This window comes from Rhodamnia argentea, chromosome 6, assembly GCF_020921035.1.
Source record: "Rhodamnia argentea isolate NSW1041297 chromosome 6, ASM2092103v1, whole genome shotgun sequence".
NCBI lineage: Eukaryota > Viridiplantae > Streptophyta > Magnoliopsida > Myrtales > Myrtaceae > Rhodamnia > Rhodamnia argentea.
Window position 1 is genome coordinate 26,027,509 of NC_063155.1, and position 12,037 is coordinate 26,039,545.

General features: G+C 43.2%; 3 protein-coding genes across 8 annotated transcripts; 2 read left to right on the plus strand and 1 right to left on the minus strand.

Moving 5' to 3' along the window:
- The first annotated feature begins 397 nt into the window (after positions 1-397).
- Positions 398-10,821, plus strand: LOC115727648 (E3 ubiquitin-protein ligase MPSR1). The gene is made up of 2 exons (XM_048280805.1): positions 398-1,017; positions 10,803-10,821. The coding sequence occupies exon 1, from the start codon at positions 420-422 to the stop codon at positions 969-971; it is 552 nt and encodes a 183-aa protein (XP_048136762.1). The 5' UTR covers positions 398-419; the 3' UTR covers positions 972-1,017; positions 10,803-10,821.
- LOC115727654 (50S ribosomal protein L18) lies at positions 3,050-5,401 on the plus strand. 6 transcript variants are annotated; one of them, XM_048280803.1, is made up of 6 exons: positions 3,050-3,178; positions 3,667-3,846; positions 3,928-4,016; positions 4,439-4,591; positions 4,710-4,891; positions 4,966-5,401. In XM_048280803.1, the coding sequence occupies exons 2-5, from the start codon at positions 3,750-3,752 to the stop codon at positions 4,863-4,865; spliced, it is 495 nt and encodes a 164-aa protein (XP_048136760.1). In that variant the 5' UTR covers positions 3,050-3,178; positions 3,667-3,749; the 3' UTR covers positions 4,866-4,891; positions 4,966-5,401. The 6 variants fall into 6 exon arrangements, with proteins under 6 accessions (XP_048136760.1, XP_048136758.1, XP_048136755.1 ...); XM_048280801.1 differs by having other exon boundaries at positions 3,061-3,212; positions 3,343-3,846; XM_048280798.1 differs by having other exon boundaries at positions 3,091-3,456; positions 4,944-5,401.
- Positions 7,641-10,091, minus strand: LOC115727604 (expansin-A10-like). The gene is made up of 4 exons (XM_030657849.2): positions 9,828-10,091; positions 9,476-9,638; positions 8,592-8,904; positions 7,641-8,459 (listed from the first exon to the last, which is right to left on the minus strand). Exons 1-4 carry the CDS (start codon positions 9,831-9,833, stop codon positions 8,153-8,155), a joined length of 789 nt encoding a protein of 262 aa, XP_030513709.1. The 5' UTR covers positions 9,834-10,091; the 3' UTR covers positions 7,641-8,152.
- Positions 10,822-12,037: the final 1,216 nt, after the last annotated feature.

Genomic DNA, 12,037 nt, shown 5'->3' on the forward strand with positions numbered 1-12,037 from the left:
ATTCGATAATATGACAAGATCGTCGGTTATTTTTGATCGTAGATCCATACATCATCACTGCGTGTTTTATATAAAATACTTATTAATTGAAAAATCGTGAGGTCGGTGATAATACTGTCAGTCCGTGAGACTAGCGGCTTTTTATTAATTATTTTTGGTCATATGATCTTTCAATCGATACAATGTATTATGTAAAATACGTGACGATGATGTGTATATTTAATATTGAGATTGTATTGACAGTATTGTCTAACAAGTTCACGGGATAAATTAGGTTGGTCCACCAATCACTTTGATGGTGCAGCACTTCCTGATTCTTCATCGACCCGTCCCAATCCTGTGGGCGCACCCACCAAATATCTACTCATCTCTTCGCCCAAAACTGTCAAAGAAAGGCGAGAAACGAAAAAGAAAAAGGAATGGCTTCTTCCGACCCAGAACCACCGCCACCCGAAGAAGCTCCTCCGACGCTCCCCCGCCACAGGATCATCCTGGTCAACCCGCTGACCCAGGACACGGTGGTCGTGGACCCCTCGTTGCCACCCCCGTCCAGCTGGGAACCGCTGCTCCGCGCGCTGCGGGCCGTCAAGGGCTGCGGCAGGCCGCCGGCGTCGAGGGAGTCGGTGCGAGCCATGCGGGATGTGATCAGGAGGACGAGCGAGCGAGGGCGAGAGGAAGAAGAGGAGCAGGAGGAGTGCGTGATATGCATGGAGGAGTTCGAGGAGGGGAGAGAGATGCCGTGCGGGCACCGGTTCCACGGCGGCTGCATCGAGCGGTGGCTCGGGATCCACGGGACTTGCCCTGTCTGCCGGTACCAGATGCCCGCGGACGAGGGAGCCGCCACGGGGGAGAGATGGGAGGACGGCGAAGGAGGAGAGGGGAGGGACATTTGGATCAGCTTCTCGGTCACGAGACGAAGCAGCTCGAGCGAGATCGTTCGTCATCATCGTCATCTTCACCATCACTACTAGACGGACAGAGCTTGAGTCGTGTTTTGTCCTCCTGCTAAGTTGTTTTGGTCTTTGTCTTCTTCGTTTTGTTCTTATCATTCGAGTTTTAGGGCAAGGGAATCGGTACTTTGGGCGTGACGTGTAAATGTGTACAGGCCGCTCGGTTCGGAGCCTCCGATCGAGATTTGTTGGCTCTTCTATTCGGCTTGGAGAATAAAGGAAAAGGACATTGATTGAGGGTGAACTGAACTAAACTGAACTACTATTTCACACAGTATTTTTAAATTAGGATACTTCATCGATAAATCGATTCAAAGACTATAAAAAGTACAGATTGATGACGCACGAACCGAAGTTTCGATAATTCACCCCAGACGCGGGGCATTATTATATAACCCTACTCGATAATAGCCATCCGAAGATGACGTGGAGTCTATTTCTCCCACTATCATTCTCCTAAATTAAGAGTAAATATTTTTTTTCTCTTCATCTCAAAAAATACTTCTAAACTTTGCGTCTCAGAGTTTAGACGAAACGGTTTAAAAATTTTTTAGGTCCAAAACTGAACTAGTGTTTCGTGCGCAAAAAATTCAGGGAAGGTCGCAAGCATGAGGTCATCGCTTATCAAGATGTCGCCCTCGTGCATGGAACCGGACCTACAAGCAAGCCAAGACCAAAGAGCAATCATTCATGTTTATGAGATTCCGTCTCTTTTAAGCGAGTTTCGATATAGGGCCATAAGAGCTGATTTGCGCTTTGGGAGTTCTTATCGGTTAGAGCCGAGCATAATAGATTGATTGAACCAGAGACCACCCGTACCGAGCTGAACCAAATCGGCTAGGTTGGTGCGGATTCCGGAGGTTCTGATTGGATTCTCGATTTCATAATATCGAAATTAATTACGATCGGTTCGGTTCCCGATTTCGGATGGGAAACCGGACCAACGGGATCACTTAGACCGGACCAAATAATAATTTTTTTTTTGGAAATTAATTCCCAAATGTAAACAAACCTAAACCCGTGATGTTTAGGATGCTTAGTATAATTTTCAGGTTTAATGATCACGCGATGCAATTAACGAGAAGCAACCTGGTGAATATACTATTGGTGAGAAAACTTTAATGACAAATAAAAAAGATTAAAAAAAAATGGGACCAGTTCAATGATTGGACCACCTAGATCGGTTCCCAGTTTCAAGGATCGGGAATTGAATCGGACAGGGAACTGATAGCCCCCAGTGTCGGCCTTGACGAGAGTACAACCCACTTGAATCAAAGGTGACAACTATGGTTTTGTTCTGTTCGTTGCGTTCATATATTAAAAAAAAAAATCACGTAAACATTTTTTGTCGGTCAAGTTAGACAGAGTTAATGAAATGAGTTTTATTGCATCGATTTGATAAGTTTTAAGACTCGATTGCACATTTTGTAAATTTTAGGACTCAATTGCAATTTCGTAATAAGTTTTATAATTTCTAACGAATATATCCCTATTTTTAACTCTAAAGCGAATGGAAAAAATAGACAAAGCTGCAAAGTCAAGGGAAAAGGTTTGAGTCATTCATTTTTTCTTTTCAAGAAAAAGTAGAGCCAGATAAGGCTTACTATAGAGTTAAAATCATTGAAATAATATATTAAAATAGCATCACCTTATCTCTTTTTGATATCAACAAAACCTCATTAGATGCTCAAAAGTCATTTTCACATAATAGACTATATGTTTTGGTTAAAAACCCAAACTCTAACAAACAAACAAACAAACAAAAAAATCCCAAAGAATAAAAACAAAATAAAATAATGAGGGGTATAATTTACACGAGCCACCTTTTTATGTCGTGGATTTGAATAGTCATAATGTTATTAAAAATGAAAATGCTTTTCTGACAATCTTGTCAAGGACTGTACAATCTCAACCGTAGATCAATACACTATCACCGCATGTTTTGCATAAAATACTCATTGATTAGAAAATCGTGTGATCAGAAATAATTAATATCAGATTGTTAGGCTAGCAGCTTCCTTCTAAAAATTACCAAACTTTCCAAATTAATAGTATTGAAAAAATGCGGACATAAAATCGCATCTTGTGTGTCCAGTAAAAGTCCCCAGCGAAGAAGGGCCGAGCTTGCCAAGAAGCAGGCCTGACTGGCGACGGAATGATCTCGTTTCAGCGTGAGAAGCGCCTGGAATTTCTGAATCCATGAACTTGGGTCCGCTGGGAGTCGGCCCGGTGGGGTGATTGATTGTTCTCTCGCTCTTTCACGTTCCGCACCGCTCTTCTCTTACCTGGAAAAATATATGAACCACCATCGTTTTCCTCTTTGGATTCATGGATGATTGGATCTCTTTGATCCGTGATCCGATGAGGTTCGTTTCCTTGGCATTCTCTCTAGGAACCACCATCACTTTCTGCTGCCACAGTCCTACTGACCTCGACGAACAACTGTTGCTACTCTGTTTTGATGCCAATCATCCTGGTCGTACCATCTTTTGCTCTTTTGATGAATGTGAAGCCACGAAAGATTAACATTAGCTTCTTCTACGTGATATGCAACTGCGAGCCCAGCAGCCGAAACTGCTCTGTCGTATGATAGGAGAAGCAGATACTGACAACCCCGCGTGACCTGTTCGACGAATTGTCTCAAAGACCAACTGGGTTTTTGCTTTTGCTGCTTCTTTTCCTCGTATTCACCCTTTTGGCTGCTATTCTTTTGCAGGGTTTGATGCTTCTGTGAGTAATTCACTCAGCCGGTCGTGTTCAATTCGGCGGGATATAATTTCGTCAACCCTGGGCTGGATTATGGCTCTTTTGAAATTTCCAGTGATACAGTTGGGAAAGCCTGTTGTCTTTGGACCCAATTCGAAATCTTTTATTCTCCCACCAAGGGAAGAAACAAGTACGTGACATTTGTCTTTGTTTGTTACCTTGTTTGCGCGGCATAATCTTTGTGTGATTGTGTGCATGGGAAATCCCGTAGGGCTGCTGGTGAAGCCACTGGTGATCCAAGCTAAGGGGAACGCCCGAATTGAAAGTCCGAAGATCCGAAACAGGAGAATGCAAAGGAAGGTAATGTTTATCCACTGGATGCCGTGTGTACTGTTTTCGATTACATAGAGTTAGCTGTCTTTCTGAAAATGCTAATTATCATCGCTTCAACAAATTACAAAATTGGTCAGCGTTCTGTTGTTGGAAGCTTCGTATAAGTGGTTTTGGTTTTCTGTGAAGTTAATTGTATACTGTCATCTATTTCTTACATGTTTATTTCCAGTCGACCTTCTCCGATCTGAACAAAATACAGCAACGTCATATATTTAAGTGCGGAACTTCAAGTAGCTACCCCGTTCAGAATTCTTTTCAGTATATCATGTTGATTGTACTAGAATTAAACTGCTGCCATTTTTTTAGAATTGTAGATGAGCTTTCGTCAGTTTGAATCTTCAAAAATGTTTTTTCGCCTCCATCTTATATGTTGCTATCTGCTTAACCAGTTTACCGGCACCCCTACAAGACCAAGGCTTTCAGTATTCTGTTCAGATAAGCAGTTATATGCCATGCTGGTAGATGACCAAAACCGAAAGTGTTTGTTTTATGGAAGCACTCTTCAGAAGTCCATTCGGGATAATCCCCCATGTACAACCGTTGTAAGTCCTAAACTTGCATTTTTTATGGGATATCAAATAGATAAATCATGGAATGAAGAGCTTCCTAATCAATTATAGAAGTTTCAATCGAGTGTGGAACTCACCTTATGCCAATCAGGAAGCATCTCGACGTGTTGGTGAAGAGCTTATCAAGGTTTGTATTGACTTGGACATTAGTGAGATATCAACATACGATCGGAATGGTTTTGCTCGTGGGGAGAGGATCCAAGCCTTTGAAATAGCAATTGCTCATCATGGTTTCTTGCCTCGCTAGATTTGCCTCGGTTCATAATGCTTCCTGTAAGTCCCAATTACTTTGACTCTTCTTTTGTACATCATCTATATTGACAAGGCAAAAGTGCTTCCTACTACAATGAAGGTGTCGAGTGTCATGGGTATCGTGAAAGAGTGTTTTGTGACGTATATATGGAGTCGCAAATAAAACAGCAGATCAGCAAGTGAACTTTGGGATCTATACTAGGAAAAATGCCGAGCTTCTCACTCATTCTCCTCTGTGGCTATCTGCATCATCATTAGGGATGAAGTAGGTAATTTTTAGTGTGATCTTCGTGTTTTGTAATTTCTCGGCTGTTCATTACAGAAAGGGAAAAACAAGGTTTGGCAAGATGTGTCTTCCTGATTTTGTTGCCATTGATAAGGGAGGTGGTAATTTGATGATATTGGGTTAGATGGGGACGTGACAATTTCATTGCAGGATGTACATGTAAAGTCTGCACATATGTACAACATGTATATATCCTCTCGAAGGGAAACTGGAATTTATTATCGATCAGACTCATTTCAAATGAATCTCATACATGACTTGTGTCTTGTGGTAGAGAATTTCCAATCCATTCCCATGTCTAGGTCGAATGGCAAAAACCAATTCCCCAAAAGGGAGACGAGAAGGTCAAGTGAAATTCATTTGACGTTGCCGAGAGTTCTTTTTGCCGCTTCACCGCTGCAGGCTTCAGGCAACATTATCCGTTCCTGGAAGTCGCGGAAACACCGGGACGACTGGAAATGAAACATTACGAATTAACTCTCTCTTTCAGGGGAAATTGGTCAGGTAGGAGGATCAAGAAATACAAGCTGCGTCACACAGATGAAGACAGATTCGCAAATTCTCGCTTCCCGGTAATCGCGACAGAGGCTAAAAAAACGTTCAAAACATCTTGATCCTCGTCGAACTGCGATGCCCTCGTAAATTTCTAGATCATAAAACTTCCAAGTGATTCAACCATATGTATGACTTCAATGCTCCTACTGATGTGGTGGGGTATAAGACTTCAAATAAAAACTACAGTTACTAACTAGATCTTGCTCGTGCACTACTCAGAAAGAGGAACGAAGATATATGATGACGAAATTTCTTCAGGAACTCCCTCGAAGCTCCAGAGCAGTTTTCAACAACTTTGATTCCTCGCCTCCTTCCTCTATCGAATTCGATTCCCACCGTGGACGGAGACATTATTTGCCTTACAATTCCCAGGATTAAATCTAATGCAACGGTATTTGCTAGGTTAATTACCAACAAAAAATCCGAAACTTATTACTCGTATGCCAATTCAGTTCTAAGATTCTTAATTTTGTCAATTCGGTTGTAAATATTTTGACGATCCGGCAATGTAGCCCTTCCGATAAATTTTGGCGAGAAATCGCTGACTCAGACAAAGACCGTCCTAAAATATTAAGTAGGTTTAGGACTTTTTTATTTTATTTTATAGATAGTACTTTCATAATTACAGCCAAAAGAATCCCGAATAATGCGATGGGAGCACTAGACAAGACAAGTGTACGTATGTGATGGATCGATAAATTTGAGCTCTGATTGTCCGTTTCCATCATCTCATCGGAGGAGAGATTCGTGAATCATAATGAACAAGTCCATTGGCTGTTGCTTCCCAGCTGTGTGCATGTGCATGCCAGGCTTAGAAAAACTTTTCCAAGAAAAGGACGTCGGAACTCAATAATGAAAATTTCCTAGGCGACAAAACATACGTATTCTTCTTCCCTTTTTCACCGCACTTGCTCATGTTTCTTTTGGACCGTGTCGAGAGCTTAAGCAATTGATTAAGTGCTTTGACAGGAAAATTATCAAAAAAATTCTAAATTTATTATAATTATATAATTTTAATTTTAATTTTTTTTTGCAATTAAGTAATAGACCTTTTGCATTGGTGTCAATTCAATTCATTTGATTAGCTTTGGCTGGCCGAAGTTGACATAGATAATTTTTAATAATATTTAATAATTTTTTGAATATGAATTTTTTAATTTTCTTCACTTTTTTTCTTCTCTTTCTTCCTCTATCGTCGGATTGGCGACTGACCACTAGCAAGGCTGACCTCCCCCTAGCTGGCCCTCGCCTCTAGCCTGTCACCAATTTGGCAATCGGCTGGAAGAAGAAGGAGAAGGGGAAAAAAAGAAGAAAAAGAAAGAAAGGGAAAAAAAGGAAAATAAAAAAAATAAAAAAGAATCTGAAAAATATTAAAATAAAAAAATCTGAAAAATATTAGAATATTTTTAAAAATTACCACGTCAGCTCTTGCCAGTAAAGTCGGCCAGATGGATTGATTTGATACAAATACAAAATTTTTTGGACTCAATTGCAAAAAAAATATCCATGACTCGAATTGATACAATTACGATAGATTTAAAACTTTTTTGTTTGATTTTCCCCTACCTTAAATAGTCTTGTACACGCCATTACTTAAAGAGAAGAGAATTCGAAAGCTGTAGCCATTGCTGTTTCTCAAATCGATCCAAAGGAACAGAGGGGGAGAAGGGACGTCAACACGGCATGTCTTGCTGTTTCTCAAATCGATTCAGTGCATAGAGTACCGCTCATAACCTGCATATGCCAATCCTCCTTCGTTGGGTTGCTTTCTTTCTTACTTTCCAAAACTTCCAAGGGAAAACCCCATTCATCGTGGACGGGACCGACCATGCCGAAACGGCCGGAAACTCGAATCGTGTTAGGCGAAAGGCGTAGTTCAAACACTTGAAAGAATTTTCCGCACGTATTATACTAGAGCGCCGAAAATTGTACATACGAAGTCTTTCCATTTAAATAGAACGACTCGAAGTTTTACAGCACAAACCTTATGTTATAATCGTGGGACATACACAGCCAAATTGCCAAAGAATCGTGACCATCTCGAGCCACTAGGAGGGACACTAAGGCAAAAGGGTGCCAAAAATAGAAATACTAGATAGTTGCGGGCGGGTGGTAGAACTCCGCCACTGCCCACTTCTGTAATTACCAAAATATGGAGGGACCACCTTAACCAAATAATGCCTGAACATGAGAAGAGCTAATGTAAAATTATTAGCCCTTCTCATATTTGCTGGGTACAATGACCTCCGCCAACATATTACAAACGCGACACACATATACATAACTCAAATCTCAATCAAGGGGTTGTAGTCGACACTATACTAACCACACTATAAACATCTTCTGCCCATAGGTTGGCTTTCCGGGAGCCCGTCTCTTATTAAGCGTTACCGTCTTATTCGGACACCCTAGCCGGTTTCGGGGTAGATGTTTCGTTCCCTCTAGCGGAACTGGCCTCCCGAGAAGGTCTGCCCGAAGGACCAGCGGGCAGGCGCCACGTTGTAGGCCACGACGCTGCGGCTGTCGCTGGTGGTGACCATGAAGGAGAGGCTCTGGCCGTTGAGGTAGGTGTTGCTCTGCCAGTTCTGGCCCCAGTTCCTCGACATGGGCATCCACCCGGTCCTCGACCCTTTGATGGACACGGAGTGGACATCACCGGCCCCGCCGACGTTGGTGATGAGGATCAGGTTGAAGTAGGAGTGGCCGTTGATCGTGAACCTTATGCCTCCCTTCCTCCGGCAGGGCACCCTACACAAAGTCCCCCATACTGAACATTGTAAATTGACCCATTGGACCACAATGTTTATGTGCTCCTAACACATGCACCTAACTCTTTTCATGTGACCGAAAAAATGGGGCTGAGTGTTGCAATGCACGTACCTTCGGTACGCCACCGGCACGATACCGGCTCGGTACCGGGCGATGTGCTCGAAGACGGGCTGAGAGAGGTCGAAGTGGTGGAGTGGGGGGTTGCACCACCCCCCTGCGTTGTTGGGGAGAGCGTTGTTGGGCGGGCAGAAGTTGGTGGCGGTGACCACGATGGTCGTGGGGAGGCACCACTGGCGGTCGTTGACGCACCGGATCTCGTAGCACGACCCGCAGCTCAGGCCGTTGTTGAAGAGGGCCGTGCTCAGCGCGGCGGTGTTGGTGCCGTAACCCTGGCTGTACAAGTTCCCATACCCGCAGGCTCCACCTGTGTGATGAAGATGAGACGGAGTTTAGAGATGAGCTCCCTGCTCCTGAGTGGAAGCGACGGGAGAGACTTTCTTCTAATCTTTTATGACATTGGAAATTTTTGTGGAGGCGCTATAGCAGAGCACAATGCAGAGGACTCTTTTGCTGTGCTAGGGACTTCCCTTAAATGCCAGTTAACCTACAAATTTTGGGAAATGTAGGAGTAAAAAAAAGAAGAAGCAAATTCGTTTCCAGCTTCTTTTCCTTAAAATGTATATAATTACTGTACTTTTTATCATCCTTCATGTCCTGAAACTGTGAACTGGCCAAGTGTGAGAATGCTTAACAAATGTCAGCGAAATTCACCCCCTGCTTTCTTTTTGCTCATTAGATGTACCAGCACAGCAGGAGCGACTTCATTGCCTCGTTGCTGTGGATGTCATTACCTTATCATGGTTATTATTAGCCAAGTGAGTAGCTGTGTGTGGCGTTCAGGGAGACGAAACAGAGTAAAAGAGTATGAAAATGAAGAAGCAGAGGAGGAGGAAGAAGAAGAAGAAGAAGAAGAGGAGGAGGGAAGGGCTGGTTACCCATGGTCCCAGAAGCGTCGCTGCCTCCATAGAAAGTGGCATGAGCACTAATCCACCCTCCTTCTGCTCCTCCTCCTCCTCCTCCGTGCCCATCGACGGAGCAGACCCACATTGCGAGCCAACCCACCAGCGCCAACCCAACCACAGCCATTCTTCGCTTCCCCTGCACAGCCCAAAGACCAAGTTAGCACCATTATGCAATGCAGCATTCTTGGGGAAAGAAAGAGACAAAAACTCCAGTTTTAAGCACACCGCACTCTCCAAGCTTAGCCAAGTTTGGATGAAAAGGAAGAGGCTTTTCGGAGTTCGCTTTTAGAGCAATGACCAAAATGGAAGCTAGTGTGATTATTACCTGCATAAAGGACTGGGCAGAGAGAGAGAGAGAGAGAGAGAGAGAGTAGGAATGGAGTGAGGGGAAATGAAGAGGGGGCTTAAGCGGGAGATTTATAGGCGGAAGAGGGGTTGCTCCACTGCTTCTGGATGTTGAGTTGCTTCACAAATAACACACACAGAGGACAGGAGAGGCAGAGACATTTTGCTGAACTGTTTGGTTTGGTAGGGACCAGACGGCTGCATGTGCTTTAGGACCGTACGAGCGGTTTCCAAACAGTGACTGCACGACATTTTCTCGGGTAAACGAGGCTCGAATCTGGTTTTTTTTTTTGGGAAGACAGCGTGTGGTTTTCGTGGCGTTTACTCTAGGGAAAGAAGAGGCCAAAAAGGCAAAAAGGAAAATGAAGGAGAAGAAGAAGAGATCCTCAAAATCTAGTCTTAGTAAAGGACGGACAGATGGCGGTGTTTCAGACGCCGTGCCCACATGCAATCGTTTTTGTTCTCATGCAGCGCCCGTTTTGCCGCACCTGCTCCCTTCCCCTCTCCTACTTTCTTGGATGCTCCTTCGTAGCGTCTTAAATGACACGTCGTCAAGCAAAGATTATCCTTCTTGATCAAGCCAGTTCCATAGAGTAAAACATTGACATAGACCCTCGTGGAGTTCCATTGCCATGCGCTAATCACACTGATCCATTTCATTAGTTGCTCGTTAACAGAGTGTTTTTCCCTCTTTTCATTACATGATTCTGGGCAAATAAAACGAGGATCGATCATTACATCTCGCAACCAAAGCTACGTACGCCCTTGGAAAGGAGGTTAGGTTAGGTGGGAGGTGCTCCAACTTTCGTTCGCTTCATTTAATGGGGTGGATTCTCTCGTTTAGAACCGAAGACCGACGCGATTCAACTTGGGGGTTTTGATGGAATCAACGTGGGGTTCATCTGCTCGAATGGAGACAACTCTCTTAGCCTCGATTACCCTTTTCTAGGAGTAGCCTTTTTTTTTTTTTGGTCGGAATAGGAGTAGCTTCATTCCGGGCAAATTTATTAACCCTAGACACTCATTAGTTCACCGTTAGGTAAACGAGTGAATGATCATTCGAGTGGAGACCCTTAGCTCTCCCCTAGCCTTGATTCCCTTTCTAGGAGGAGCTTCGTTCCACCCTTAACTCGGTTCAATGCCAAATCCTGCATTAATAGCTCAAATTTCAAGCTCAGTTTACTCAGTCAGTCTTTTGTTCTTATGCTCCAAGCTGATTGACAGCTCAGCTCTCTTGTAGAAGATTATTCGGACTAAGGGTGTGTTTGTCCGAACGAATTATTCTTTTTCCGCGAATTAGTTTTCCAAGGACTTTCACGCGTTTAATTCGCTGCAAAATGATCCGTCCACGAAAAAATCATTTTACGGTCGAAGAAAATGTGCATGCTTATACTTAGGAAAACAAATTCCTCAACCCGAAAGAGGGGGAAATCATATTCCTAGAAAAAATTCTCCTTCGTCGCGAAAATTTTTCTCGAAACAAGCACGCACGTCCAGAGAAGTCTAATCTCGGACTATCATCAGTAATTTTACAATCAATAGGCACACTCTTAACCAATCAAGCCCCAGGGCGGTAATTCCACGAGAGCAATAATGAGCACATGATGCATAAATCAATGAGAAGTCCCCCTTCAAGTATGACAGGCATGGATTTCCAAATTGGAGTCCAGCATTTCTCCTCTGTCTTTCGCTCATACGTGTCGTCTGATGTGGTGGGCCGGTTGGTGGTCATCACCTCCATAAAACAAAGCTGTGGCCCGTCGTTTTTGTCTACCTAGATGAGATCTGCTTGGACAACGAAATGTACAAATTCCATTCGGATAGTCTAAGCGAGATCAGAGGAGCCGGGATTTCCGGTGATTAGCATGTCAATCAATCGGGAACTAAAAAAGAATCCAGAAGCGTAACCTAAAATATTCTAGTTTGTGTAGTGGAGCAACTAAAGTTTCTCATTTTCTTTGTTTATTAGTTTGCATGAAATTATCTTCATTTAATTCGTGACATTTGCCTCCATATTGCGATTCGATGAGGATGATCTGCAATGATAAGCATATATACAAGAAAAAGAACCCATTTTTTTTTTTTATAGAATACGTTAAAACTTATTAAAAATGCTCACGACAGCACCAGCCGCGTCATATAGGACAATCGGCATCCACGTCAGTAATTTCCAACCAAAATTGATTGAAT